The sequence below is a fragment of the Scyliorhinus canicula genome, chromosome 4 (assembly GCF_902713615.1).
Source record: "Scyliorhinus canicula chromosome 4, sScyCan1.1, whole genome shotgun sequence".
Taxonomy (NCBI): Eukaryota; Metazoa; Chordata; class Chondrichthyes; order Carcharhiniformes; family Scyliorhinidae; genus Scyliorhinus; species Scyliorhinus canicula.
This window is the reverse complement of record NC_052149.1, coordinates 110,576,233-110,601,158: the sequence shown is the minus strand read 5'-3', so window position 1 is coordinate 110,601,158 and position 24,926 is coordinate 110,576,233. Positions and strand designations below refer to the sequence as shown.

General features: G+C 52.2%; 1 protein-coding gene across 2 annotated transcripts in view; it reads left to right on the top strand.

Moving 5' to 3' along the window:
- The window catches only part of qsox1 (quiescin Q6 sulfhydryl oxidase 1), a 170,796-nt gene that overhangs the window by 35,179 nt on the left and 110,691 nt on the right, over positions 1 to 24,926 (top strand). For both annotated transcript variants that reach the window (XM_038794995.1, XM_038794994.1), the window contains exons 2-3: positions 4,806 to 4,906; positions 10,845 to 10,899. In XM_038794995.1, coding sequence (XP_038650923.1) covers positions 4,806 to 4,906; positions 10,845 to 10,899 — 156 coding nt within the window. The remainder of the gene's footprint in view (positions 1 to 4,805; positions 4,907 to 10,844; positions 10,900 to 24,926) is intronic.

Here is a 24,926-nt window from a genome sequence, read left to right as displayed (position 1 = left end):
TTTGTTCCTCCGCCGCCCCGCAGGATCAGTCCGCGGGGCGGCTGAGGGGCATGATGGCCCGCTCATGCACGGGTTTGACGCATATGCGTGATGACGTCATCCGCGCATGCGCGGGTTGGAGCCGTCCAACCCGCGCATGCGCGGCTGGCGTCATCGTGCGCGTCAGCCATTTGCGGAGAATCGCGCCCTTAGTCTCTGAAACTGAGAACCCGGCCCATTGTATTCTCGCGGGGCTTGACAAGGTCGATGCTGAGAGGTTGTTTCCCCTTGTGGGAGAGTCTAGGACCAGAGGGCATAATCTCAGAGTAAGAGGTCACCCAGTTATGACAGAAATGAGGAGGAATCTCTTGCTCAGAGGGTAGTATGTTCATAGCTGAGATAGACAGATTTTTCATCAGTAAGGGAATCGAGGGTTAATAGGAGGAGGCCATCCAGCCCTTCAAACCTGATCTGCCATTCATTATGATCATGTCTGATCATCCAACTCAGTAGCCTAATCCTACTTTCCCCCCTGATTCTTTGATCCCCTTCGCCCAAAGTGCTAGATCTAACTGATTCTTGAAACCATGCAATGTTTTGGCCTCAACTACTTCCTGTGGTAACAAATTCGACAGGCCAAGCACTCTCTGGTGAAAAGATATCTCCTCATCACTTTCCTAAATGGTCTACCCCATACCTCAGATTGTGACCCCTGATTCTGGACACTCCCACCATCGGGAACATCCTTCCTGCATGTGCCCCGTCTAGACCTGTTAGAATTTTATGTGAATCTATGAGATCCCACCTCATTCCTCTGAACTCCAGCGAATACACTCCTAATCGATTCAATATCTCCTCAAACGTCAGTCCCACCATCCCAGGAATAAGTCTGGTAAACTTTCACTGTACTCCCTCTTGAGTAAGAACATCCTTCCTCAGATAAGGAGACCAAATTTGCACACGATATTCCAGGTGTGGCTTCAGCAAGGCCCTGTATAATTGCAGCAAGATACCTCTGCTCTTGTACTCGGGATTATGGGGATCAGGTGGGAAAGTGGAGTATTGGAATATGTCACATTAGCCATGGTCTCATTGAATGGTGGAATGGACTGAAAGAGAAAGTGGAGCCCCCTCCATGCCATTGCCGGCATCAAAGCTTCAGTGCCCCCCCCGCCGCCCCCTGTCTTTTGTGTGAAATATTAGCAGAGTTTCTTTCTGCCCTTTCAGCTGGGCATAGAAAGTGCCATGGCACTATTTGAAGAGAAGGGAAGCAAAATCTGCGTAATGGCCAAATGCTATCCCTCCGCGAGCGCTTTCTTCATCTGTGTTTATGGATCCTTGATTGAAGCAAATTTGCATTAATGATATTGCCATCACCTAATCTGCCCCACCATCAACATCCTGGGAATTATATTATTATTAATACTAACAGCTGATACCTGATAATCCATAACACAATAAACATATAAAGGCACTGGTAAAGTGACATAATAGGTTTATAATCATTATACCTGGACTGGGAGGAATGATTGAACAGGCTGGGCTCTTTTCTCTCGAAGTGATAGAGGTCTTTAAAGTATGAAGGGGTTTGATAGGGAAGGCATAGAGAAGGTGTGTTTGCTTGTGGGAGAGTTCAAGATTATGTAGTCATAAATGAAAGATAATCACCAATAAACTCAATACAGAATTCAGGAGGAACGTCTTTCACCAGAGAGTCATGAGAATGTGAAATTTTCCACCATTGAATGATTGACAGGAATAGCAGAGGTACAGTTCAGGGGGAGTTAGAAAAGACTACGAGGGAGAAAGGATTTGGAGGATATGCTGATTGAGTTCGATGGAGTGCAGTAAGAGGGGGCTCATATGGCACATAAACACAGGTACTGGCCAATTGAGCCAAACAACCATTTTTCTGTGCTATAAATCTTATAGGATTCCACATAAAACATTTAAACATTTAAAGTGGCTGATAACTGACTGAAGAGACACAGTTAAGCATACATTCATGTATTTTTATACAATTGTATGTATTCTCGATTTTTCATTTTGCTGTGATCTATCAAGAACAAAATTGCTTTCTTCTAACCTAAAGTGTTTTCATTCAAAAGCTAATTCATTTGAATTTTTACATTTGATGCCAAGCTGCTTGCTTGTGACGAGGGAAACTTAACACCTTCAGTTCTGCAAAATAAATTGCCATGTAGCATTCCACATGCAGCAAGGCCTGGACAGCATTCAGCCTTGGACCGATGCATGACAAGTAACATTTACGTCACACAACAACCGCCTCCAACAGGGGAGATTCGAAACATTACTCCCTGACATTCAATTGCACTACTGTCGCGTAATCCCTCACCACCTCACCATCAAAATCCTCGGCAGTATCATTGACCAGAAACTTAACTGCAGCAGCCATATTGATACTGTGGCTGCAAAAGCAGGTAAGACGCCAGGAATTCTGTAGCGTGTAACCCATGCCTTGATTCCCCAAAGCCTGTCCACCTTCTACAAGGCACAAGTCGGGAATGCGATGGAATGCTCTCCGCTTGCCTATCCAGTGCAGCTCCAACAACACTTGAGAAACTTGACAGTATCGGACCCGCATAAGCATTCACTAAATCCACCATCGACACACCGTGGCAGCAGTGTGCACCACCCACAAGATGCACCACCCTCCTTCGAAACATGCAACTTCTACCGCCACGAAGGACAAGGGATGCTTAGGAACACCACCACTTGCAAGTTTTCCTCCAAACCACGCACCATCTTGACTTGAAAATATATCGCTATTCCTTCACTGTTGTTCGGTCAAAATCATGAAACTTGCTAACAGCACTGTGGGTGTAACTACATCACATGGACTACAGTGGTTCAAGAAAGCATCTCACCACCTTCTTCCTGGCCTAGTCAGCAATGCCCAGGTCCTGTGTAAAGGCAATTTAAAAACTGAGGAACAACAGGACATCCTTGAAAGTCACAGCAGGATGTTGATGTTTCAAGGGTGTGTTTGTTGCATCAGAACTGAAAGATAAGTTGATCTCTTCGTAAAGAAAAAGTTGTGGGAGGACGGAGAGTTGGTGACAGAATCAATAATCTATGGCCAGTTAATGGACTCTTTTATTTTATCTGACAATATAAAAGCTTTGTGTGCCAACTGCTGTGCTACATGTGTTGACGTACTTTCAGGCCATACATGCAGGGTTTCTCAGCAGAGGTTGAGTCATTTTTAGGAATTTGCTGAGTGTCTTGGAAGGCTGCTTGTTATGAATTGCAAAAATCTTCTTCCCTCACACAATGCATCCACAATACAGAAATATCTGCTGCTCCCGCCTGCAAATGGAGGCTGAATTACACATGAGCTTAGGTGCTGACGGTTTTACCATAGAGACACCGTGTGGTAACATGATTCTATTTCCTCATCCATCCACCCACCCCACCCTCCATTGTGTTGTGTTCCTGTTCAGACAAGTAACAGAATGATTATGTTGCACCCTCCATCTCCCTGAAATTCTCCTCCAGTCGCCTTGAAGTCTTCATCCCAGGTTCGCCTCAGACTTCCTGTTATTTATTCTATGATAATCTATGATTAACCTAGGACAAAAGTTCGGCACAACATCGTGGGGCGAAGGCCTGTTCTGTGCTGTATTTCTCTATGTTCTATGTTCTCTATTGGTGATGTGAACTTTTAATTAACAATCATTCTGATTGATTAACTAGGTAGGAAAATGACAACAACCTTTTTCTTCCAATTTTCTGCATCAATTTTCACCCCAATAATAATAATAATCTTTATTAGTGTCACAAATTAACACTGCGATGAAGTTACTATGAAAAGTCCCAAGTCGCCACACTCTGGCACCTGTTCGGGTACACAGAGGGAGAATTCAGAATGTCCAATTCACCTAACAGCGTGTCTTTTGGGACTCATGGGAGGAAAACGGAGCACCCGGAGGAAACCCACACAGACACAGGAGAACGAGCAGACTCCGCACAGACAGTGACCCAAGTCAGAATCGAACCTGGGATCCTGGTGCTGTGAAGCAACAGTGCTACCACTGTGCAACCGTGCTCCACTGTCGTCTCCTGAATACCTAGACTCCATGCTGGCATATGGTTCCTTTGGCACAAGGCACCCTCTTGGCATGGAATGTTGGTCGGCTATTTGACCACAATGGCCGTTTTGTTTTCTGGAGCCAACAACACATTGATCTTGTGGTTTTTGAGCTGTGTGAATTGCCCACAGCGATCTGTAAACTCTCCACTTCTCACTGTGTGACTAGAAACACTGTCGACAGAAATAAAAGAGAAGAGCCCCACCTTGTGGATCTTCCCGTGATAGAAATATGTTGAACTGGACTATAACATTGAATGGTAGGAGGCAGAAGGCAGAGGCAGCTCGACACGGGTCTACTACAAGTTGTGTTGGGCACCAGAAGTACACGAGCCCTGGGTCCAGTGGAACAGAACTTTTAGGAATTATTTATTATGGCCCTTACAGCTACAAGTAGTAATTGGATGTATGACTTTTATTGAATAGATTTTACACATGTCTGTCCCTGATGGTTCCAAAGGCATAAGAAAAATGAAAAAAACGTTTCGGCACAGGGCCTTGATGTGGCATATGTACCCACACCCTGTGAGAGAGAGAGGAGGACTCTGGTCCACTGAAAAAAGCTGCCTGCCAGAAAGCCGGGTTATCTATTGGTCAGAGCTGGCAGTGGCATCATGGTCAAGTAACTCCTCAGTAACGGTATAACTGTAAAGATTCACACTGTTGTTTTTGTATTTTGCTGTGGGACTTAACTAATCCACATCACCTTTTCCAGAATGGAAGCCTGCAGTGGACCTGGCTGCCATCAACTGTGCAAACTTAAAGAATGCGAAAATCTGTCGAAGATTTGGGGTGTCCAGCTACCCAACAGTGAAGGTACAATATTGGTGCTTTAGTTTTGGAAAAAATGCATAAGGGATATATTTAGTCCGGTTCCAGAAGTTAAAGTATTCAGCTTGGATCGAAGCACTCTTCAATGAAGTAGCATTTATCAAACTTCACCTGTAAGCTTTGCATTAAACCAGACCTCAGCCTGTCTCCTGTGAGTTGAACCGTAAGTTCAGTCAGAGTTTTGATTGATATGGCGAGGACTCTTCCTATCTGCGCAGTCGTCCAGTGCTTTCTGTCTCGTGAAGGAGTCGAGGCATACATAATGGATTGAATTTGTTTTTCAGGAATCCTGCAGGCACTGAAATGCTGCTTATGGTGGTATGCAGCCAGTATGTGTGAGGGTTAGACACTTGTTCCACTACATCATCGTTTGTTCAAATAGGGAGGTTATGTGCATGGAGGAGCGTGTCATCCTACTCCTAACCAAAGCAACTGCTTTGGCAATCAAGACAAATTTTGGATGAATGCATGTGCCATCTCTCCCTCCTGAAGTGATAGTGAAAGTTTGCCAAACTGCCAACGCATGCAACATTCAGCACACAAGAGGCTCAGTGTAGCTCATCAGTTGTGGACAAGCACATTCTGGCAATTCAGTCAGTGACATTTTACACAGGCTATTAGAATTGTGCCAGACCATCAGTGTTCAGCACAAGCTGCATTGTGGATGCAAAAGTATAGCCCACGATTAAATTTGTTAAATGATGTCCGGTTACTCATCTGCACTACACCACCCCTCCCCTCCCCCATTGGTGACTTGGTTTTGGATTGAGATCAATTAGGATACTGGCTGCTTTGCTATTTTACTTAAATCCAGCTGAGTAATGAACCATTGTTCCGATCGCTTCAGCAAAATGCCCCTGTTGAGCTGGAATGAGAATTTGGCTGCAGTTCAGGAGTCTCACTGAGCCCCTCTGCTCTTATACTGTCAGTGAAATGCGTATTTGCAGATTTAGAAATTGGCAGGTCGGGTTAGTGTTGAGAAAAACATGAACACTGCCAATATTGAACCCAGTATTAACTACACAGTGAAAGGTCAGATCCAGTGCACTTCAGATCACTGGTGCAAACGTTAATTTGATGACGTTCTTAACTACGCAGTTAGACATAAGTTGGTGTTTACCAATTACAGTACCTACTAATGTGATAACTAGAGTCCCTACTGTACATAAGGAGGCCTATCAGCCCATCAAGTCTGCGCTGACACTCTGTAAGACCACTCCACACAGGCCCACTCCCCCGCCCTATCCCCATAACTCCGCCTAACCGCATTTTGGGATACTAAGAGGTAATTTAGCATTGACAAGCCAACTAACCAGCGCATATTTGGATCAGAATAGGAGCATGTGAATGTTGTGTATTTCCTCCGGGTGCTCTGTTTTGCTCCTATAGTCCAAAGATGTGCAGGTTAGGTGGATTGTCAATGCATCCATTAGCATTGACAATCCACCTAACCTGCACATCTTTGGACTATAGGAGCAAAACAGAGCACCCGGAGGCAATACACAACATTCACATGCTCCTATTCTGATCCTAATGTTTCACCTCATTTTTTCCTGCCTCATTGATCTATCAGTTTAGTTTGTCAACTCTCCATTGGCTGACAGGACTATGGTGGTGCAGTGGTTAGCACTGTTGCCTCACAGCGCTGAGGACCTGGGTTCGACCCCGGCCCTGGGTCACTATCCGTGTGGAGTTTGCACACATTCCCCCCCACCCCCCATGTCTGCGTGGGTCTCACCCCCACAGCCCAAAGATGTGCAGGGTAGGTGAATTGGCCACACTAATTGTCTCTTAATTGGAAACAAAAAGAATTGGGTACTTTAAATTAAAAAAAAACCTCTCCATTGGTTCTTAATACAACAGGCTAATGCATCTAGTGTGCGGTGAAGAGAATGAGAGTGCGTTTTACTTTTGTGTGCTTGTTTACTTCCCATTTTCAGCCTGCATGGCTGGCCAGCAGTAGTGATAAAAAGAAGGCCAAATGGCCTAAGTCTCTCCCTGTCAGTGCACAATTCCATTGGTAAATCCTCAGCTGTGAGCCCTCTTGGCAAAGTATGGAAACCAGGTCCCTCACAGACCCAGGCTAAAAATTCAGAAGAAGTAGTTTCAGCCCCAGACATGCAGAGTGCAGGCCCTGTGGACACACCCTGGCGCTCATTAATCAAACTCACAGCTACACTCCGCTGCTTTGTGGATACCTCGGGAGAGCTAAGCGGTGTGATGATATGCATAAAGCAATTCTATAGATAATATTGTCCACAACCTCCGACCAAAAAGTGGCAATGTGGTGCGGCTCTGTGTCTGGCAGTTGCGAATAAGTTGTTTTGGTGGATAGACATATGTTTACATTAGCTCTATAATAGTTAGTGCTATTAATTTGTGATGTATTTATTCTAGTTATCTTTACCATGCAGTTGTTCCATAATAAATTATTTAAACTAGATGTTCTGTCGTGCATCATTCATATCGGCCTGTCTACAGAACATGACATACCTGACAAAAAAATTGGAGTGGGACCCTAAGGTGAACTGATGTTGAAATATGTCATCAACAATTTTGCACCTCTTGCAGCCAAGCATTTGCATTCCTCTGAACTCAACCGAGGATATTGCAGGACAAGACTGACATTTGGGCAGTTCAGGGTCTCCATACGTTTGCTTGGAGTTGTGCCCCAGAGAAGTTACTCCAGTTTCACTGTCAATCAGTAATACAACATGGGAGTCAACAGTTATGAGTGAGAAGCCAAAATCGATTGGCATAGAGAACGGGTGCTACAAGCTGATTTCAATTAACAATAAGTAAAAATTCTCAGATTTAAAATTAGCGATTGACCAAGGCTCATTTGCAAAAGAGAACACCAAATTTCTACCACATTTGAACATAAGAGCATAAGAAATAGGAGCAGAAGTAGGCCAATCACAAGCCTGCTCTGCCAATCAGTCAGATCATGACTGATCGGACTGTGGTCTCAATTCGACTGGTCCCCATAGCTGCCTGTCCCCATAATGTTGGATTCCACCATAGTTCAAGAATCTGTTGATCACGGGCTTGGATATATTCAGTGATCCAGCCTCCACAGCCTGCTGCCACACAGTGCAAGGGTGACTGTCTGTGTGGAGTTTGTACTTTCTCCCCATGTCTGCGTGGGTTTCCTCCAGATCCTCCGGTTTGCTCCCAAAGTCCAAAGATGTGCAGGTTAGGTAGATTGGTCATGCAAAATTGCCCCTTAGTGTCCAAGGATGTGTAGGTTAGGTGGGATTGCAGGGATAGGGCAGGGAACTGGGCCTACGTAGGGTGCTCTTTCACAGGGTCAATGAAGACTCGATTGGCTGAATGGCCTCCTTCTGTACTGTAGGACTTCTATTCTATGAGAGAGGAAATTCTTCCTCATCTCTATCTTCAGTGGGTTATCCCTTATTTTAAAACTGTGCCCCTCGTTTTATATTCCTCCACAATATCTCTCTGTATCTACCCTGTCACCAGACTCCTGAAAGACCCTCTTATGGACTGAAATGATCTCTTCGCACATCTTCTATACTGAGTAGCACTACACTCGGTATGCTTCACCCGCTCTGCCTGTGTCTATGTATTTATATTGTGTATTCATGTATGTCCCTTTTTTTTTCATGTATGGTACTATCTGCCTGGACTGTACACAGAACAATACTTCTCACTGTCCCTCGGTACACGTGACAATAAATCAAATCAATCAAACCATCAAGTCAAGCTCACTCAGAATATTACATTTCAATGCAATCACCTTTCATTCTTCTGAAGTCCAATGAGTACACATTTAATTTACTCATTTGTCATAAGAGCCTCTTCATCTCAAGAATCACTAAGTGAGCTGTCTGCAAAGCAAATATATCCCAGCATAAATAAAAAGACCTAAACTGTACTCAGTACACTAGGTGTGGTGTCACCAGTGCCCTTTACAGTTGCATCAAGACTCGCTTGCTCACCATTTTGTGTTTTTTGTACAAGGTCACCCTCTGTACACAGCATTTTATAATCTCTCTCCGTTGAAACGGTAGATTGCTTTTGTATTATTCCTGCCAGTGAATACCCTCTCATTTTCACACATCATAAGCCATCTGCTAAATCTTTGCTCACTCGTTTACATCCCTCATCCCTTTGAGACTCTTTGTATCCTCCTCACAACTTGCTGTCACACGCATTTTTGTATCATCAGCATATCTGGCTGCAACACACTCTGGGCGGAATTCTCCGCTCCCCATGTGGTATGGGAGAATCGTGGGAGGGCCTCCCGACATTTTTTACGCCCCCCTGGCAACCCCAGCGATTCTCCCCCCACCCCCCCAATCCCCGGCTCGGAAAAATCGCCGCCCGCCGTTTTTCACGGCAAACGGCGATTCTCTGAGCCCGATGGGCCGAGCGGCAGGCCCTTCACGCCCGTTTCACCACGGCAGCAACCACACCTGGTCGCTGCATTCGTGAAACGGGCGGCAGATGCCCGTTTGGGGCATCTAGGGGCCCGATTGGCACGGGAGCACCACGACTGTGCTCGGGAGGGTACAGGCCCGCGATCGGTGCCCACCGATCATCGGGCCAGCGTCCAAAACAGACGCACTCTTTCCCCTCCGCCGGCCAGCAAGATCAAGCCGCCACGTCTTGCCGGGCGGCTGAGGAGAAAGACGGCCACCGCGCATGCGCGGTTCGCGCCGTCTGCGCGATGAAGTCATCCGCGCATGCGCGGGTTGGAACCGGCAACCCGCGCATGACCTCACGAATGCGCCATTTTGCACGTCATTTCCGGCGCGACAAGGTCGCTGCCGGGAAAGACGGAGGCCCGCTCCTAGCCCCCCGGGTGGGGGTGAATTAGGTGCGGGGAGCGGGCCCCGAGGCTGTCGTGAACCTCGGCCGAGTTCACGACGGCCATTCCGATTTTTATCGGGAGCGGAGAATACCGCCCTCTATCTCTTCATCCTAGTCATTAATTTAGGCTGTAAATAGTGGAGGTGACATTACTGATCACTGAGGCACCCAGTTATTACAGTTTGAAAATCCAAAAATGACCCATTTATTCTTGCTATATTTTCTGTTAGTTAGCCAATCCTCTATCCATGCTACTGTATTACCTCCTCACCATACCACCTCCACCACATGAGCTTTCACCTTGTGTAGTGTCCTTTTATCTAGATACACATCGAATTTTAGAAAACCAAATCAGAATACAGTCCATCTACTCATTCCCCTTTATCCACCTTGCTTGCTACATCCTCAAACAACTCTGATGAATTCAGCAAGCACAATTGTCTTTTCATAAAACCATGCCGACTCTGCGTGATTGTATTATAATTTTCTAAGTGGCCTCCTACCATTTAATAATAGATTCAAGCATTTTCCCAATGGCAGATAGGTGAACTGGCCTGCATTTTCGTCTGCCTCCTTTTTCGAATGGGGCATATTTGTGATTTTCCAATCAGTTGGGTCCTTTCCAGCACCTCGGAAATTTTGGAAGATTACACAGCTCCTTTATGTGTAAAAGTGTGTCTTCATTTCACTCCCATAAAGTCTGCCTCATGTTTTTAGACCTTGTCCCTTTGATTGAGATTCCTCAACCAGCAGAAATACGGTCGATGGAGAGAAAATATCTGTTGCCCTTGATATTTTGAAACGTTTAATCAAACCATTCCTGAATCTTCTAAATTCCAGGGAATATGACTCCACTTTGAGCAGTAAAAGGCAAGTGAAGGCAGCGTTTCAAATGGAATGTCACAACAGCTTTGAAAATTGGCCTGACTTTCCAAATATTCTCTGTGTTTATGACAGGTCTCCAGGAAACATTCCTTGTGGTCCTCAGGTGTAGCTTTAGAGAAGAAGATGCCATTGTGAATTTTGGAAGGTATCTCTCCCTCTGATCTGTTCCTCTTAATTACAATTATGTTTTATGTTTCGCCAGGTCTTCAAAGCGTTTTCAAAACCGTTCTTCAAAGGAGAGGACTTTGACGAAGATGGTTAGTAAATTCCTCCCACGGCTTTTCTTCATCCGTCAGTACCGCCATTCTGCGAATCAACCATTCGTACCTTGCTAACACTGACTGTTTCCTCCGAGCTCTTTGGACTTCTGCTGAGGGGTGGGAAGGGTCTGTTCACTGCAACTCTACTGTTTAAACTGTGAATGTTTCCATTTCTGCTCGGTAATTGGGCTCTATACTGGCACTATCTTGGTATCCAGTGGTAGTGCATTTCCCTTACTCTCGCCACTTTTCGGAGGAGCTCATCTATTACCTTATATTGCCAGAGCTGGAGCAGAAACTCCTTTCCTGAAGCTTTCTGTGAGATTTGGGTGGGGTCTCGGGGCGGGAGTGAACTGTAGGAGTGGCTAAGTGATGACAGATAGATCATGGTGCCAATTCTGAGTCACCCTTACAGGTGTGGCTGGGGGTTTGAGCCACTGCTATCTTAGTGGAGTCATTGGATTTTCAATCCAGGGAGAGTAAGTAGAACATGTATTAGGTAAAATTATTCAATCAGCATCATTTGGAGATATAGTTAAACAGCACGCCGAGCAACAAGGACTGGAAAATGACAAGAGGACAACAGACACGGTAATTGACAAGGAATGCCTTCTTGAATCGCTGCAGTCCATGTGGTGTAGGTACATCCACACTGCTAATAGAAAAGGAGTTCCAGGATTTTCACCCAGCAATAGTGAAGGAACACCAATATTTTTCCAAGTCAGGATGGTGTATGGCTTAGAGCAGTGTTTCTCAAAGTGTGGTATGCGTACCGGTGCCGGTACGCGAGCCACCGTCTGCCGGTACTTGGAGTGTTTCCAGAAAAGAAAGAGACAGTAATCCTGGATTGGCTTGTTTCGCTCACCGGTCCCTGGCACATTGAAAAAAAAAACTGCCGGCCCGCCACATCAGATAGTTTGAGATGCACTGGCTTAGAGGATTGAATGGTGGAATGGACCCGAAGCATTGAATAGCCCACTTGTGATGCGGCGTTGATCTTCTGTGGATTGTCTCGGAGGTTTTTGCCCTTTGCAAAGTCCAACTGGAATAGATGAGTAAAGGTGTCTGATGCTAAGGTTCAGTCATGTAGGGCTCAAAGATCAGTGTCTGAATTAGCCGATGTTGCATAAGGTTGTGTTTGAGGCAGTTCCTTGCCCTGGAATAAGTTGGAAGGGGTGAAAATTGGCAGGGGTTTCCACTCCTTGTTCGTTACTGGGCATACACTGGTGGGATTTTCCACCCCATACCTGAAGGAAGAAAACACTCAGAACAGCCGTCAGCTGCTATAGATGGCACACATGATTTGGTCATGTCACTTAACTTCCACCAACGTGGTCTACCCATCTGGTCATGCAATGGGCTCCCACTGGATGTGGAAGATAAGGACCAATTCAAAATGAACTGACACCAAACTGTCAGTAGAGATTTCCAGCTGGGCAACAGAGACCAGAGTGACATGAGAACATTGGCTGTTGACAGGAGAGAATGAAATGCTTTGACTGCCTATTGTATCTCTAGCCACGGGAGCCACGATGTCTAACTAAGTTGGTACCCAGTAATACTGTTATAAAGTGCATGGGTGAAGTCAGAATTGATTTTACCTACAATATTTCCATACTCAATCAAAAAGCAAGTGTAATTTTTTTTAATGTTAGAAACTAAGGTGATGGGCAGGATTCCCTGTCCAGTGATGCCGGATCGCGATTGAGCGGAGAATTGCGCGTCAGCCGAAAATCGAGGCCAGCGCCGGAGACCCAACGGAATGCCATGCTCCGGTGCCTCGACAGTGGCGTGCATGTGTTCCATGCCGCACGGCTGGCTTGGGCATGCAAATGGTACAGAAAAGGCTGTTGATATATGATTAATGGGCCCGACCCAGCATTCTCCGGGCCTCCCGTGATGCTCCACCTCTTCCAGGTGGAAGTACTGAAGGCGAGGTTAATTGTGGTATTTAAAATCGGGAAACAGGCACTGTGGCTGCTGAGGGAGAGAGAGGGGGAGGACATGTTCCCAAAGGCACAGCTGTGGGCTGCCAGTCCTGTTTCTGGCTTGTTGGGGGGGGGGGGGGAGGGGGGCAGGGCAGGGTCGGTGGGGGAGGCATCTGCCAGGGTGGAGGGGGGGATAGCAGGGGGTGATCAGGGGATGGGCCGTGGGGACAGGGTGTCCCCCTGGTACCGGGTTGTCCTGGAACAGGATGTCTGGCTCCGCACCCCACTGGCTGACCCCCCCAGCCTCCACAACTAGGCAGCACCCGACTGGCGGGCATCACACGGCCCACCCAAGGAAGACGCCCATAGTAGACCCCACAGAACAGCACAGGATAGGGGCCGCAGAGTGCACCACTAGCGTGGGTAGTGCCAGCCACCGGTACCCTCAGCAGCAGGGATGTCAGAAGCCTCCTCTCATGAAAGGCAGCGACGGGCCCAGGGGTGCAGTTCAGAGGGGAAAGCGTCAGGGGGAACGATGGGGGGTGAGGGTGGGATTAGGCGGGAGGGGTGTGGGGTACATGCTGGAGCAGGGGGCTGCAATGCAGGCCGGGGCCACTGTGTAGCCTGCCAGACCTGGTTGGGCATGGGGGCACCCACCATGCTAACATAACTGTCCTTTACCCCCTGCAGACAATGGATCTCGGTATCCAAACAGGAGTGGGTGGCATCTGCGTGGCCGCTGCTGCCCTGGCAGACGCAATGAGGCTGTACGAGCTGGAGCTGCTTGCGGACGGCCCTGCAGCAGCGGAGCCCGCCTCAGAGGAACTGGAGGCAGCTGGTGAGGATGGAGAGCCAGCCAACCAGCAGGCTGAGGAGGAGGTGGGAAGGTGACGTCACATCAGGCCTCGTATGTGCTGTCAGGGCCTATCATTCGAGGGCCTGCCGGACTAGGCATCCCGTCGAAGATTCTAGCCGAGCAGGGAGGCCGTGTGCCATATCGGCCCCATGATGGCACACCTGGAATCGTGGGCGTATGGGGGTTGACACCCGGCCTCGGTGGCTGTCAAGGTGACGGTCGCCCTGAACTTTTATGCTACGGGGTCCTACCAGGCGCCAAGTGGAGACCTGTCGGGGATCTCACAGACCTCGGTGCAAGGTGTACCTGTGCCGCAATGGAAGCCCTATATGCCCAGGATGCACAATATATAAACCTGAATTTGGAACGAGCCAACCAGGTTGCCTAGCCAGTGGGGTTCACCGCCTGTGATGCCCCAGCTCTCAAACCGTAAGGGGCACCACTCCATGAACATGCAGTGGGTGCGCGACCAGGAGCTGCACATCATGCACACCTGTGTCCAATCCCCAGGTAGCGTGCACAATGCCTTCATCTTGGTGCACTCACTGGCACCCAACATGCTCCCCCAGGTGAGGGGTTGGATCCTGGGCGACGGTGTATCTGCTGCGGTCATGGCTGATGACGTCTATCCGGAGACCACAGATCAACTTGGAAACCCGTTGAAACGATGCCCATGCCACAATCAGTAGCGTAATCAAATGGTACATCAGCATTCTCAAGCTACGGTTCAGGTGCCTGGACCGCTCTGGAGGGGCCCTCCAGTATAGCTGCAGCAGAGTCTCCCACATAGTGGTGGCCTGATGCGTCCTCCACAACATCACGCAGCAGAGGGGCGACGCTCTGGAGAAGGGGGATGTTCAATGCGGAGGAGGGCCAGGATGGCCAGGGCATGGGGCACTGGCAGGGGCAGAGCATGGGGGTCAGGCAGCCATGGAGGATGCACAATGTGTACGCCAGGGCCGCCGGGTACAGAACAATGGAGGGTGGAGTGGAGGGCTGCAGTGGATGGGCAGAGTGGAGGGGTGAAGTAGAGAACAAAAGGTGGAGTGGTGTGAAGGTGTGGAGTGGAGGAGCAGAGTGGAGGAGCAGAGTGGAGGAGCAGAGTGGAGGGGCGGAGTGGAGGGATGGAGTGGAGGGATGGAGTGGAGGAGCAGAGTGGAGGGATGGAGTGGAGGGGCAGAGTGGAGGGGCGGTGTGGATTAGAGGGGAGGGTGTGGAGATGCAGAGTAGAGGGGCATATTGGAAGAGTGGTGTGGAGGGGCAGGGTGGATCAGCACTGTGGAGAGGTGGAAGGGTGGAGTGGGGGGGTGGAATGGAGGGATGGAGTGGAGTGGAGGGGTGGAGTGGATGAGTGTAGGGGTGGAGTGCAAGGGTGGAATGGAGTTGAGGGGTGGAGTGGGGGAGTGGAGCGGAGGGGCAGAATGGAGGACTGGTGTGGAGAGATGGAGCGGATGGTTGGAGTGGAGGGATGGAGTGTAGGAGCAGAGTGGAAGGGCCGAGTGGCAGGGCAAAGTGGAAGGTTTGTGCGGAGTGGTGGAATGGAGTGGAGGGGTGGATGGGTGGAGTAGAGAGTAGACTCTGCCCATCCACTGCAGCCCTCCACTCCGCCCTCCACTCTGCCTCACCACTCCACCCTCCACTCTGCCCCACCACTCTGCCCTCCACTCTGACTCACCACTCTGCCTCACCACTCCACCCTCCACTCTGCCCCACCACCTCTGCCCTCCACTCTGCCTCACCACTCCACCCTCCACTCTGCCCTCCACTCTGACTCACCACTCTGCCTCACCACTCCACCCTCCACTCTGACTCACCACTCCACCCTCCACTCTGCCCCACCACTCTGCCCTCCACTCTGACTCACCACTCTGCCTCACCACTCCACCCTCCACTCTGCCTCACCACTCCACCCTCCACTCTGCCCCACCACTCTGCCCTCCACTCTGACTCACCACTCCACCCTCCACTCTGCCCCACCACTCTGCCCTCCACTCTGCCCCACCACTCTGCCTCACCACTCCACCCTCCACTCTGCCTCACCACTCCACCCTCCACTCTGCCTCACCACTCCACCCTCCATTCTGCCTCACCACTCCGCCCTCCACTCTGCCTCACCACTCCGCCCTCCACTCTGCCTCACCACTCTGCCTCACCACTCCACCCTCCACTCTGCCTCACCACTCCGCCCTCCACTCTGACTCACCACTCTGCCCCACCACTCTGACTCACCACTCTGCCTCACCACTCCGCCCTCCACTCTGCCCCACCACTCTGCCCTCCACTCTGACTCACCACTCTGCTCCACCCTCCACTCTGCCCTCCACTCTGCCCTCCACTCTGCCCTCCACTCCGCCCTCCACTCTGCCTCACCACTCCACCCTCCACTCTGACTCACCACTCCACCCTCCACTCTGCCTCACCACTCCACCCTCCACTCTGACTCACCACTCTGCCCTCCACTCTGCCCCACCACTCTGCCCTCCACTCTGACTCACCACTCCACCCTCCACTCTGCCCCACCACTCTGCCCTCCACTCTGACTCACCACTCCACCCTCCACTCTGCCTCACCACTCTGCCTCACCACTCCACCCTCCACTCTGACTCACCACTCTGCCCTCCACTCTGCCCCACCACTCTGCCCTCCACTCTGACTCACCACTCCACCCTCCACTCTGCCTCACCACTCCACCCTCCACTCTGCCTCACCACTCCGCCCTCCACTCTGACTCACCACTCTGCCTCACCACTCCACCCTCCACTCTGCCCCACCACCTCTGCCCTCCACTCTGCCTCACCACTCCACCCTCCATTCTGCCTCACCACTCCGCCCTCCACTCTGCCTCACCACTCCGCCTCACCACTCCACCCTCCACTCTGCCTCACCACTCCACCCTCCATTCTGCCTCACCACTCCGCCCTCCACTCTGCCTCACCACTCTGCCTCACCACTCCACCCTCCACTCTGCCTCACCACTCCGCCCTCCACTCTGACTCACCACTCTGCCCCACCACTCTGACTCACCACTCTGCCTCACCACTCCGCCCTCCACTCTGCCCCACCACTCTGCCCTCCACTCTGACTCACCACTCTGCTCCACCCTCCACTCTGCCCTCCACTCTGCCCTCCACTCTGCCCTCCACTCCGCCCTCCACTCTGCCTCACCACTCCACCCTCCACTCTGACTCACCACTCCACCCTCCACTCTGCCTCACCACTCTGCCTCACCACTCCACCCTCCACTCTGACTCACCACTCTGCCCTCCACTCTGCCCCACCACTCTGCCCTCCACTCTGACTCACCACTCCACCCTCCACTCTGCCCCACCACTCTGCCCTCCACTCTGACTCACCACTCCACCCTCCACTCTGCCTCACCACTCTGCCTCACCACTCCACCCTCCACTCTGACTCACCACTCTGCCCTCCACTCTGCCCCACCACTCTGCCCTCCACTCTGACTCACCACTCCACCCTCCACTCTGCCTCACCACTCCACCCTCCACTCTGCCTCACCACTCCGCCCTCCACTCTGACTCACCACTCTGCCTCACCACTCCACCCTCCACTCTGCCTCACCACTCCACCCTCCATTCTGCCCTCCACTCTGACTCACCACTCTGCCTCACCACTCCACCCTCCACTCTGCCTCACCACTCCACCCTCCATTCTGCCCCACCACTCTGACTCACCACTCTGCTTCACCACTCCACCCTCCACTCTGCCTCACCACTCTGCCCTCCACTCTGACTCACCACTCTGCCCCACCACTCTGACTCACCACTCTGCCCCACCACTCTGACTCACCACTCTGCCTCACCACTCCGCCCTCCACTCCGCCCTCCACTCTGCCCTCCACTCTGCCCTCCACTCTGCCTCACCACTCCGCCCTCCACTCTGACTCACCACTCCACCCTCCACTCTGCCTCACCACTCCACCCTCCACTCTGCCCTCCACTCTGCCTCACCACTCCACCCCTCCACTCTGCCTCTCTGCTCCACCTTTCCAGTCCGCCTCGTGAATCTGTCCCACGACTCCACCCCTCCATTCTGTACCTCCACTCCACCCCTTTACTCTACCCCTTCATGCCATCCCTACTTACCACTCCTCTCAACCCCTCCACTCTGCCCATCAACTTCACCCCTCCACTCCGTCCATTTACTCCACCCCTCCACTCTACCCATCCACTCTACCCATCCACTCTGCCCATCCACTCTGCCCATCCACTCCACCCCTCCACTCCGCCCATCCACTCTGCCTATTAACTCCGCCCATCCACTGTACCGCTCTACTCTGCCCATCCACTCTGCCCCTCCACTCACCACTCCACTCTGCCCATCCACTCCAGCCCTCCACTCTGCCTCACCACTCTGCCTCACCACTCTGCCCCACCACTCTGCCCCACCACTCTGCCTCACCACTCCACCCCTCCACTCTGCCCATCCACTCCAGCCCTCCACTCTGCCTCACCACTCTGCCTCACCACTCTGCCCCACCACTCTGCCCCACCACTCTGCCTCACCACTCTGCCTCACCACTCCACCCCTCCACTCTGCCCATCCACTCCACCCATCCACTCTGCCCATCCACTCCACCCCTCCACTCTGCCCATCCACTCCACCCCTCCACTCTGCCCATCCACTCCACCCCTCCACTCTGCCCATCCACTCCAGCCCTCCACTCTGCCTCACCACTCTGCCTCACCACTCTGCCCCACCACTCTGCCCCACCACTCTGCCTCACCACTCTGCCTCACCACTCTGCCTCACCACTCTGCCTCACCACTCTGCCTCACCACTCTGCCTCACCACTCTGCCTCACCACTCTGCCTCACCACTCTGCCTCACCACTCTACCTCACCACTCCGCCCTCCACTCTGACTCACCATTCCACCCTCCACTCTGCCTCACCACTCTGCCCTCCACTCTGACTCAGCACTCTGCATCACCACTCTACCTCACCACTCCGCCCTCCACTCTGACTCACCATTCCACCCTCCACTCTGCCCCATCACTCTGCCCTCCACTCTGACTCACCACTCCACCACTCTGCCCCACCACTCTGCCCTCCACTCTGACTCACCACTCTGCCTCACCACTCCACCCTCCACTCTGCCTCACCACTCCACCCTCCACTCTAACTCCCACCACTCTGCCCCTCCACTCTGCCTCACCACTCTGCCTCACCACTCTGCCCCACCACTCTGCCCCACCACTCTACCTCACCACTCCACCCCTCCACTCTGCCCATCCACTCCAGCCCTCCACTCAGCCCATCCACTCCAGCCCTCCACTCTGCCTCACCACTCTGCCTCACCACTCTGCCTCACCTCTCTACCTCACCACTCCGCCCTCCACTCTGACTCACCATTCCACCCTCCACTCTGCCTCACCACTCTGCCCTCACTCTGAACTCACCCACTCTGCCCACCACTCTACCTCACCACTCCGCCCTCCACTCTGACTCACCATTCCACCCTCCACTCTGCCCCATCACTCTGCCCTCCACTCTGACTCACCACTCTGCCTCACCACTCTGCCCTCCACTCTGACTCACCACTCCACCCTCCACTCTGACTCACCACTCTGCCTCACCACTCCACCCTCCACTCTGCCTCACCACTCCACCCTCCACTCTGACTTACCACTCTGCCCCACCACTCTGCCCCACCACTCTGCCCCACCACTCTGCCCTCCACTCTGACTCACCACTCTGCCTCACCACTCCACCCTCCACTCTGCCTCACCACTCCACCCTCCACTCTGCCTCACCACTCCACCCTCCACTCTGCCTCTCTGCTCCACCTTTCCAGTCCGCCTCGCGAATCTGTCCCACGACTCCACCCCTCCATTCTGTACCTCCACTCCACCCCTTTACTCTACCCCTTCACGCCATCCCTACTTACCACTCCTCTCCACCCCTCCACTCTGCCCATCCACTTCACCCCTCCACTCCGTCCATTTACTCCACCCCTCCACTCTACCCATCCACTCTACCCATCCACTCTGCCCATCCACTCTGCCCATCCACTCCACCCCTCCACTCCGCCCATCCACTCTGCCTATTAACTCCGCCCATCCACTGTACCGCTCTACTCTGCCCATCCACTCTGCCCCTCCACTCACCACTCCACTCTGCCCATCCACTCCAGCCCTCCACTCTGCCTCACCACTCTGCCTCACCACTCTGCCCCACCACTCTGCCCCACCACTCTGCCTCACCACTCAGCCCATCCACTCTGCCTCACCACTCAGCCCATCCACTCTGCCCATCCACTCCACCCCTCCACTCTGCCTCACCACTCCACCCCTCCACTCTGCCCATCCACTCCAGCCCTCCACTCTGCCTCACCACTCTGCCTCACCACTCTGCCCCACCACTCTGCCCCACCACTCTGCCTCACCACTCTGCCTCACCACTCCATCCCTCCACTCCACCCATCCACTCTGCCCATCCACTCCACCCCTCCACTCTGCCCATCCACTTCACCCCTCCACTCTGCCCATCCACTCCACCCCTCCACTCTGCCCATCCACTCCAGCCCTCCACTCTGCCTCACCACTCTGCCTCACCACTCCACCCTCCACTCTGCCTCACCACTCCACCCTCCACTCTGCCTCACCACTCCACCGTCCACTCTAACTCACCACTCTGCCCCTCCACTCTGCCTCACCACTCTGCCTCACCACTCTGCCCCACCACTCTGCCCCACCACTCTACCTCACCACTCCACCCCTCCACTCTGCCCATCCACTCCAGCCCTCCACTCAGCCCATCCACTCCAGCCCTCCACTCTGCCTCACCACTCTGCCTCACCACTCTGCCCCACCACTCTGCCCCACCACTCTACCTCACCACTCAGCCCATCCACTCTGCCTCACCACTCTGCCTCACCACTCTGCCTCACCACTCTGCCTCACCACTCTGCCTCACCACTCTGCCTCACCTCTCTACCTCACCACTCCGCCCTCCACTCTGACTCACCATTCCACCCTCCACTCTGCCTCACCACTCTGCCCTCCACTCTGACTCACCACTCTGCCTCACCACTCTACCTCACCACTCCGCCCTCCACTCTGACTCACCATTCCACCCTCCACTCTGCCCCATCACTCTGCCCTCCACTCTGACTCACCACTCTGCCTCACCACTCTGCCCTCCACTCTGACTCACCACTCCACCCTCCACTCTGCCCCACCACTCTGCCCTCCACTCTGACTCACCACTCTGCCTCACCACTCCACCCTCCACTCTGCCTCACCACTCCACCCTCCACTCTGACTCACCACTCTGCCCCACCACTCTGCCCCACCACTCTGCCCCACCACTCTGCCCTCCACTCTGCCTCACCACTCCACCCTCCACTCTGCCTCACCACTCCACCCTCCACTCTGCCTCACCACTCCACCCTCCACTCTGCCTCACCACTCCACCCTCCACTCTGCCTCTCTGCTCCACCTTTCCAGTCCGCCTCGCGAATCTGTCCCACGACTCCACCCCTCCATTCTGTACCTCCACTCCACCCCTTTACTCTACCCCTTCACGCCATCCCTACTTACCACTCCTCTCCACCCCTCCACTCTGCCCATCCACTTCACCCCTCCACTCCGTCCATTTACTCCACCCATCCACTCCGCCCATCCACTCTGCCCATCCACTCCACCCCTCCACTCCGCCCATCCACTCTGGCTATTAACTCCGCCCATCCACTGTACGGCTCTACTCTGCCCATCCACTCTGCCCCTCCACTCACCCCTCCACTCAGCCCCTCCGCTCCGCCCCTCCGCTCTGCCCATCTGCTCCGCCCATCCGCTTTGCCCATCCGCTCTGCCAATCCACTCACCACTCCACTCCGCCCACCCACTCTGCCGATCCACTCCACCCCTCCACTCTGCCCATCCACTCCACCCATCCGCTCTGCCCATCCGCTCTGCCCATCCGCTCTGCCCATTCCGCTCTGCCCATCCGCTCTGCCCATCCACTCACCACTCCACTCCACCCACCCACTCTGCTGATCCACTCCACCCCTCCACTCTGCCCAGCCACTCCAGCCCTCCACTCTGCCCATCCACTCTGCCCATCCACTCTGCCCATCCACTCCATCCATCCACTCCACCCCTCCACTCCGCCCATCCACTCTGCCGATCCACTCCACCCCTCCACTCTGCCGATCCACTTTGCCCATGCACTGCACCCCTCCACTCCGTCCATCCACTGCCCATCCATTCCACCCCTACACTCCGCCCCTTCACTTTACCCCTCCATTTCACCCCTACACTCCGCCCTCCACTCCGCCCCTCTACTACACTTCACCCCTCCACTTTACTCCCCTTTACTCTGCTGTTCCACTCCACTCTACCCCTCCACTCTGCCCCTTGACTCTGCCTCTCCACTCCACTTCACCCCTGCAGTCCGCCCCTCCACTCCACTCCATCCCTCCACATTCTTCCCTCCACTCCGCTACTCCAATCTGCCGCTCTACCCCTCCAACCTCCATTCTGCACCTCCACTCCATTATTCCCCTCCATTCCATGGGCTGTGGCTATGTGAGTTTTACTTTCTCTTTCACATTTGGCTGCTGTGGGCTCAGAGAATAGTATTTTGGCCTGTCTCACTATGTTCATTTTAAAGAGTTGATCCAAGGGAAAAAAACCATTGACTATAGCTACCTGCTGTTTTGGTAAAATGGGGTTTTTAAACCCTGGCCCATAACAAAATTGGGGGCTCGTCTGGGAAAAAGTCTACCTTTCGTGATTGGGTTGGCTTAGTGAACTGAAAGGCAGTGTGGGGTGAGCATATTTGTGTTTGCTTTTCAGGTGTTGTACTCAAGTTTAAATAGGGAGTGTGTTTTGAACAATGGCTCTGTCAGAGGGTCATAAGGTTTTGGGAGTGGAGAAGTTCACACGCAGTACCTTACAAACGGAGACTAAAAAAAGGCTTTTAGATTTGGCAAAAAAATTGCGCTTCACATTGCCTGAGAATATACGATAAGAAGAGATAATTGCAGCGGTAGCTGAACATTTACAATTGCCTGAGACACAGTCGGAATCATTGGAAATGGCAAGAATTCAATTACAGATCAAGCAGCTTGAACATGAAAAATAATTAAAGCAGCTTGAATTTGAAATGAGGGAAAAAGAAAGAGTAGCCCTAGCCGCACAAAAAGAGAGAGAAAGTGAGGTACAGATCAGTGAAAAAGAAAAGGAGAGACAGGAAAGGAAAAAAGAACGAATAGCTCTAGCAGAACAAAATACGAGAGAAAGGGAGGTACAGATCAGGGGAAAAGAAAAAGAGGGAGATTTTGAACTTCAGAAACTAGTCATGAAACGTGAACGTCAGTTAAAATTGTTGGAGGTAAAGAGAAATGAGGATTGTGAGCAAGAACATCATAGTCGAGGGCTTGGTAGGGATCTATTTAAATATGTCCAAGCATTGCCAAGGGTTGATGAGAAGGATGTAGAAGCCTTTTTCATTTCATTTGAGTAGGCAGCTAAACAAATTAAATGGCTACAGGACATGTGGGTGTTACTGATTCAAACAAAGTTGGTAGGTAGATCAGTGAAGTGTTTGCATCACTATCAGAGGAGGTATCTGGGACATATGAGGAGGTGAAAAAGTCCATCTTAGGTGCATATGAACTAGTGCCTGAAGCCTAAAGACAAAGGTTGAGAAATTCAAGGAAAGAATCTGGTCAAACATACATGGAGTTTGAAAGGCTCAAACAGAGTAATTTTGACAGGTGGATAAGGGCTTTGAAAATAGACCAAACGTATCAAGCTCTTAGATATAGGGCAGGATTCTCCGGGAATCGGCGGGGTAGGCAGAAATGGCATAGTGGAGTGGCGGGAACCACTCTGGCGCTGGCTGCCCCAAAGGTGCGGATCCACACCTTCAGAGGCTAGGCCGGCGCCAGAGTGGTTTGTGCCCCGCCGGCCGGCGTGGAAGACCTTTAGCGTCGTGCTAGCGGGGGCCAAAGGGACTCCGCCGGCTGGCCCGGGTCCGGTCATGCGCGGGAGCATCAGCGGCAGCTGACATCATCCCCGCGCATGCGGTGGGGGGTTCACCTTCACGCCGGCCATCGCAGAGGCTTACACGGCTGGCGCGGAGGAATAGAGTGCCCCCACAGCACAGGCCCACCCGCGGATCGGTGGGCCCTGATCGCGGGCCAGGCCACCGTGGGGGCACCCCGCAGGGACAGATCGCCCCGCACCCTCCGGAGCCCCCCCCCGCGCCGCCAGGTCCCGCCGGTAAGGGACCTACTCCAATCCACGCTGGCGGGACCTGCATAGAACGGGCGGGACTTCGGCCCATCGCGGGGCCGGCGCGGCGCAATTCCCGTCCCCGCCAAATCTCCGGCACCGGAGAATTCGGCAGCCAGCGGGGGCAGGATTCACGTCGCCCCCCCCCCCCCCGTCGATTCTCCGACCCGGCGGGGGGGGTCGGAGAATCCCGCCCTATAATTTTGGAGAAGTTTAAATATTCAATTACTGATGGTGAGAACTCATGTGGAAGAGCAGAGGGTTAAAACAGCGAGATTAGCAGCAGAAATGGCAGATGATAATGAATTAGTTCATGAATCAAAGTTTAGTTTCCGACATCAGTTTCAGCCTGTGAGGGGATAGATCCCGGGGAAAGGAGAAATACTGAGTTGGTAAAAGTAAAAGAGATCTAATAGAAGATAATAAGGATAGTGTGCCTCAGATTATAAGGAAGTCCAGGAGGGTGGAAGAGAAATTAAAATTTTCAGATGTGTTTATTGTAATAAACTAGGTCATGTAAATCAGTGTTTGGGGTTGAAGAAAAGCATTGGGAAGGCTGATGTGGTAAAACAGGATAAGCCAGTGAGGTTTGTTAAAGTGGTAAAGGAAAGCCCAAGTGAAGTGAAGGAGGTGCAAAAGATAGTACAGCCTAATCAAGAGGTGATTGATAAGAAGGTGCCAGATCTCTTTAAATAATTTACTTGTGTGGGTAAAGTTTACTCACGTGTACCTGGAGGAGTAGGTAAAGAAGTCAAAATTTTAAGAGATACAGGAGCTAGTCAATCTTTGATAGTAAGAGATGAGGAGTTATGTAGTTTGGGAGGAATATTGCCAGTGGTAAGTGTTAATATGTGCAATTCAGGGTGAGAAGAGCTCCTCTACTCCGCCATTCCACTCCCCCCTCCACTCCGCTCCTGTACTCCGCCGTTCCACTCAGCCTCTCCATTCTGCCCCTCTACTCCTTTCCATTCCACCACTCC